The sequence below is a fragment of the Coregonus clupeaformis genome, chromosome 3, assembly GCF_020615455.1.
Source record: "Coregonus clupeaformis isolate EN_2021a chromosome 3, ASM2061545v1, whole genome shotgun sequence".
Classification (NCBI taxonomy): Eukaryota; Metazoa; Chordata; class Actinopteri; order Salmoniformes; family Salmonidae; genus Coregonus; species Coregonus clupeaformis.
In genome coordinates, this window is record NC_059194.1 from 1090872 (window position 1) to 1097629 (window position 6758).

General features: G+C 43.0%; 1 protein-coding gene across 1 annotated transcript in view; it reads right to left on the bottom strand.

Annotated features, from left to right (window-relative positions):
• Positions 1-431: 431 nt before the first annotated feature.
• The window catches only part of cplx2 (complexin 2), a 34650-nt gene continuing 28323 nt past the window's right edge, over positions 432-6758 (bottom strand). Inside the window, exons 3-4 of the mRNA XM_041856422.2 lie at positions 3564-3751; positions 432-693 (exon numbers count right to left, since the gene is read on the bottom strand). Of these exons, the coding sequence (XP_041712356.1) occupies positions 496-693; positions 3564-3751 (386 nt within the window). The 3' untranslated portion in view covers positions 432-495. The remainder of the gene's footprint in view (positions 694-3563; positions 3752-6758) is intronic.

Sequence of the window (6758 nt, forward strand, 5' to 3'; positions counted from 1 at the left end):
TCTCCCCTCCCCCTCCCCCTCCCCTGGCTAGACCGAACCATGTCCCAGATCTCCCCTCCCCCTCCCCTGGCTAGACCGAACCATGTCCCAGATCTCCCCTCCCCCTCCCTGGCTAGACCGAACCATGTCCCAGATCTCCCCTCCCACTCCCTGGCTAGACCGAACCATGTCCCAGATCTCCCCTACTCTGGCTAGACCGAACCATGTCCCAGATCTCCCCTACCCCCTCCCCCTCCCTGGCTAGACCGAACCATGTCCCAGATCTCCCCTCCCCCCCCCCTCCCTGGCTAGACCGAACCATGTCCCAGATCTCCCCCTCCCCCTCCCCCTCCCCTGGCTAGACCGAACCATGTCCCAGATCTCCCCTACCCCCTCCCCCTCCCCTGGCTAGACCGAACCATGTCCCAGATCTCCCCTCCCCCTCCCCTGGCTAGACCGAACCATGTCCCAGATCTCCCCTCCCACTCCCACGTGTTGTTGTTGTTCATGTGTTCATTACTTCTTGAACATGTCCTGCAGAGGTCCAGGGAGGAACTTGAGGACGGTGTCCAGAATGCTCTCCTCATCCTCATCCTCCTCGTCTCCGCACCCGGCTGGGATGGCCTTCTTGGCGCGCGTCAGAGACCCCTCGCAGGCCTGCTCCATGGCCGCCTTCTCCTCCGCCTCCTTCTCCTCCTTCTTCTTCAGGCCATACTGCGTGGATGAAGGGCATAGAGTTAGGAAAGTATTCAGACCCCTTGACCTTTTCCACATTTTGTTACGTTACAGCCTTTATTCTAAAATGGATTAAATTGTTTTCCCCCTCATCAATCTACACACAATACCTCATAATGACAAAGCGAAAACAGGTTTTTAGAAAGTTTAGCAAATTTCTAAAAAGTAATATTTAAAAATACCTTATTTACATAAGTATTCAGACCCTTTGCTATGAGACTCGAAATTGAGCTCAGGTGCATCCTGTTTCCATTGATAATCCTTGAGATGTTTCTACAACTTGATTGGAGTCCACCTGGGGTAAATTCAATTGATTGGACATGATTTGGAAAGGCACACACCTGTCTACATAAGGCCCCACAGTTGACATTGCATGTCAGAGCAAAAACCAAGCCATGAGGTCGAAGGAATTGTCCGTAGAGCTCCGAGACAGGATTGTGTCGAGGCACAGATCTGGGGAAGGGTACCAAAACATTTCTGCAGCATTGAAGGTCCCCAAGAACACAGTGGCCTCCATCATTCTTAAATGGAAGAAGTTTGGAACCACCAAGACTCTTCCTAGAGCTGGCCACCCCGGCCAAACTGAGCAATCGGGGGAGAAGGGCCTTGGCAGGGAGGTGACCAAGAACCCTATGGACACTCTGACAGAGCTCCAAAGTTCCTCTGTGGAGATGGGAGAACCTTCTAGATGGACAACCATCTCTACAGCACTCCACCAATCCTGGTAGAGTGGCCAGACGGAAGCCACTCCTCAGTAAAAGGCACATGACAGCCCGCTTGGTGCTTGCCAAAAGGCACCTAAAGGACTCTCAGACGGTGAGAAACAAGATTCTCTGGTCTGATATAACCAAGATTGAACTCTTTGGCCTGAATGCCAAGCGTCACTTCTGGAGGAAACCTGGCACCATCCCTACGGTGAAGCATGGTTGTGGCAGCATCAACCTGTGGGGATGTTTTTCAGTGGCAGGGACTGGGAGACTAGTCAGGATCTAGGGAAAAATGAACGGAGCAAAGTACAGAGATCCTTGATGAAAACCTGCTCCAGAGCGCTCAGGACCTCAGACTGGACCGAAGGTTCACTTTCCAACAGGACAACGACTCTAAGCACACAGCCAAGACAACGCAGGAGTGGCTTCGGGACAAGTCTCTGAATGTTCTTGAGTGGCCCAGCCAGAGCCCGGACTTGAACCCGATCGAACATCTCTGGAGAGACCTGAATTTAAAATGGATTAAATTGAGATTTTTTTGGTCACTGGCCTACATACAATACCCCATAATGTCTAAGTGGAATTATGTTTAAACAAATTAATAAAAAATGAAAAGCTGAAATGTCTTGAGTCGATAAGTATTCAACCCCTTTGTTATGGCAAGCCTAAATATGTTTAGGAGTAAACATTTGCTTAACAAGTCACATAATAAGTTGCATGGGACTCACTCTGTGCAATAATAGTGTTTACCAGGATTTTTGAATGACTACATCATCTCTGTGCCAAACACATAACATTATCTGTAAGGTCCCTCAGTCGAGCAGGGAATTTCAAACACAGATTCAACCACAAAGACCAGGGAGGTTTTCCAATAAACATGAAAAAATCTAACATTTTATATCCCTTTGAGCAAAGTTATTAATTACACTTTGGATGGTGTATCAATACACACAGTCACTACAAAGATACAGGTGTCCTTCCTAACTCAGTTGCCGGAGAGGAAGGAAACCGGGCAGGGATTTCACCATGAGGCCAATGGTGACTTTAAAACAGTTACAGAGTTTAATGGCTGTGATAGGAGAAAACTGAGGATGGATCAACAACATTGTAGTTACTCCACAATACTAACCTAAATGACAGAGTGAAAAGAAGGAAGCCTGTACAGAATAAAAATATTACAAAACATGCATCCTGTTTGCAACAAGGCACTAAAGTAATACTGCAAGAAATGTGGCAAATTAATTAACTTTTTGTCCTGAATTCAAAGTGTTATGTTTGGGGCAAATCCAATACAACACATTAATGAACCATGTTATGGGTATGATTGTAATCGTTAAGGACTGGGGAGTTTTTCAGGATACAAAATAAATGGAATGGAGCTAAGCACATGCAAAATCCTAGAGGAAATCCTGGTTCAGTCTGCTTTCCACCAGACACCGGGAGATTAATTCACTTTTCAGCAGGACAATAACCTAAAACACAAGGCCAAATCTACACTGGAGTTGCTTACCAAGAAGACAGTGAATGTTCCCGAGAGGCGGAGTTACAGTTTTGACTTAAATCTACTTGAAAATCTATGGCAAGACTTGAAATTGGTTGTCTAGCAATGATTAACAACCAATTTAACAGAGCTTGAAGACATTTTTTTATAATAATGGGCAAATGTTGTACAGTCCAAGTACTTAGAGACGTACCCAGACAGTCTCACAGCTGTAATCACTGCTAAAGGTGCTTCTACAAAGTATTGACTCAGGTGTGTGGATACTTATGTAAATGAGATATTCAATTTTCAATAAATTTGCAAACATTTCTAAAAACATGTTTCCGCTTTGTCATTATGGGGTATTGTATGTAGATGGGTGAGACAAAAAATATATTTACTCCATTTTGAATTCAGGCTGTAACAACAAAATGTGGAATAAGTCAAAGGGTATGAAGACTTTCTGAAGGCACTATACATTATTTCTAGTTTACATTAAAGGGGCAATCTGGGATTCAACGAACAACAAAGTACTTTTTTAGGTTCCGTTTACAGCTGAAGGATGGGGCTGGAGAAATGTAATTGTTTTTTTTTAAGGGGCTGGTGGGTACATTGAATGTGAAATAGTATCAGAGTAGTTTGTGGACTGCTGCAGTGCTCACCTTGATCCTGATGGACTGTCGTACTACTTCTCTTTCTGACTCCATTTTCCGGTGCTTATCCTTCCTCTCCTCCTCCTGTTGTCTCAGAGCCTCCTGTCTCTCCTCCTCTTCCTCCTTCTTCTTCTTTGCGGCCTCTGGATCCTTCTCCTCCTCTCCTCCTAACATTTTCCCCATGTCTTTGGTGGCCCCTGGAGGAAACAGTCACACACACAGAGAGCCTGAAGTCATTCAGTTAAAATACAGTATATGATCATCTTTCCAAGTAAAGGTCTTGATGCTGATTTAAAGAACGCTAAAGGGTACTTTCAAGCTTCAAGAATGAGATATTAATCAATTAGGCCTATGCTAATTCAGTTAAGGTCCATTTATGTCTTTACGGTAAAAATAGAGTGTGGTTGTACTGAGATTTCCCATGAATTGTGGCTATGAATGTGCACTGGTATAAACAAAGATGTTGTTTCATCAAGTCCCAGTGCAGTAAAACATGTGATTGTCCTGTGTTTTCTATATATTTCCACACTATAAGGTTGGAATAATACTGTGAAATTGTGAATTTTATGATAATGCTGTTTTAGTGTTAAGAGCTGCCTGTTTTGGTGGGATGGAGTTTTGGCCTGCCTGGTGACATCACCACTCTGTAAATTAGTTAATAGACCAATAAGAAAGAGCGTTCCAAACCTCTCTGCCAATAACAGCTAGTTTTCAGTTTTCCCCTCCCCCATTGAGACCGCTCCCAGACAATCCTAGCAGAATTCTTGCTTGAGAAATTGCTCTTTGCTAAGAAGCTATTTTTGTTACCCAGAAATGATTTCATATTGATATTAAAACGGCTGCATTGGGCCTTTAGATAAAGGTGTAGATGTGATGCTACAGGCGTATGTCAAATGTAAACATGTTCTCATTAATTAGACTGCTAAGACAGACAGTCTCTCTCCATTGGATATCACTGTCATTGTCCTTTGCACATATCTTCCCCGTCCCATGTGTTCAGCCTGCCCTACAACATACCGTTAGTAGTTTGGTCACCATTTGTTCTTGCACACATAGAATGAATTTTGGAGCTAAATGCTAGAGTGGCTTCTCTTCATACATTCTTTGCTCTTGATAGTCATTCCTTTATTATACCTCAATTGCATAATCTCACAAAGCTCTTTTTTAAATATATTCAGAGGATGGGAAGGACACAGACTGGGACAAACCATCCTTCAACAGTGGATGTCACGTCTTATGAATCACCATAACTAACCCTTTGACTGCGTGGCACACATCGTGTTTTGTCTGGTCTAGTGTGAAAACAGATAGAGACAGAGACAGAGACAGAGACAGAGGAACAGGGGACATTCCACAGGCTGCTAGTCGAAAGGCTGACACTGCTGAAAAATGTATTAAGGATGGGGGGTTTGAAGAATGGAACTCATTTGAATAATGGATGACCGTCATTGGTAAATCATGCCCTCGTATGTCAAAAGTAAACCTAAATGTTGGACACTTTGGGATGAACTTTTAAAATGATGACCAGCATCAAGAAGAGGTCATGAAGATGTTCTGTAGCTAGGCTGTTTCCCAAAATGGCACCCTAATTCCTATATAGTGCACTTCTTTTGACCAGAGACTTATGAGCCCTGGTCAAAAGAAGTGCACTACGTAGGAAATAGGGTGCCATTTCTGCTGTAGCCTACAGTTGATCATGCATGTACAGAGCGGCTTTGTACACACTAGCTATCTGGGGGTTTTCTACGCTCCAGGAGAAGTAAAATACCTGAGTACTACAGGTATTCTAATACTATTAGAGTAGATATCTGGACTGTTGTCATCATACCATAACAGATGACATGAGTGGTCAGTCTCATGGTGAAGATATAGCATCTGAGTGTGCTGGTTATGACAATGAACTAGATTTACCGGCCGCTGATCTTGTTGTACATTCTGATTGTGCCCACATTTTCAGAAATACTGTATGGGTTTCTTCTCCGTCCATTGTGTCCACATTGTGACCAGATTTGACAGCTATTCTTTTCAAAATAATATGTAATGTATTTATTTGAAGAAACCTATTGATGCCATAAGTCGATGGTGCCACCTGTCGATGATTTTAGAAGGTCGGGATAATGAGGATTTAAATGGTTTCTCTTTCCAGATCTGTCTACACTGGTAAGATACCCAGACACAATACGTGTCTGACTACCTCCAGAGGTGGTCAGGAAGATCTGATCACAATCAAATCACAACGTGTCTTTTAATCGTCTACACCTGTCTGAAAATGTGGCCACAATCAGAATGTGGACGAGATCAGGACAAAGGAAGCATGTTAGAACCAGGTATAAACAGGGCTTTTCTTCTCTCCATGATTTGACTTGCTGCAGTTACTCCTCGGCTGTCTGTCTGTCTGTTTGGAGACTGATTGAAACAGGCCCGCAATTAGCACTCCCTGCATCAGTCAGAGAGCCCCGATGAGACAATATCTAATTAACTATGCAGCGACGCAAACCAATCACAGGCCAGAGGCTAGGATCCATACGGTGATCTGTGTGAGATGATGGAAGCAAGCAAAACATCACATCCAGTTTATTTCCAATGATATGATTCAAAGCAAAATGTGACAGAGAAGTGAGAGAAAAAAATAGGACTTGACATTTGGAGAGCTTGGGACTATAAGGTTCAATATGCAATATGAGATAATTGGCTTTAAACCTCCGAACCCTCATTGATTTGAGCTGTATCTGAGGTTGAGTTGACTATAGATATAAATGATGTAGCTGTATCTGAGGTTATAGGTTGAGTTGACTATAGATATAAATGATGTAGCTGTATCTGAGGTTATAGGTTGAGCTGACTATAGATATAAATGATGTAGCTGTATCTGAGGTTATAGGTTGAGCTGACTATAGATATAAATGATGTAGCTGTATCTGAGGTTATAGGTTGAGCTGACTATAGATATAAATGATGTAGCTGTATCTGAGGTTATAGGTTGAGCTGACTATAGATATAAATGATGTAGCTGTATCTGAGGTTATAGGTTGAGCTGACTATAGATATAAATGATGTAGCTGTATCTGAGGTTATAGGTTGAGCTGACTATAGATATAAATGATGTAGCTGTATCTGATGCTATAGGTTGAGTTGACTATAGATATAAATGATGTAGCTGTATCTGAGGTTATAGGTTGAGCTGACTATAGATATAAATGATGT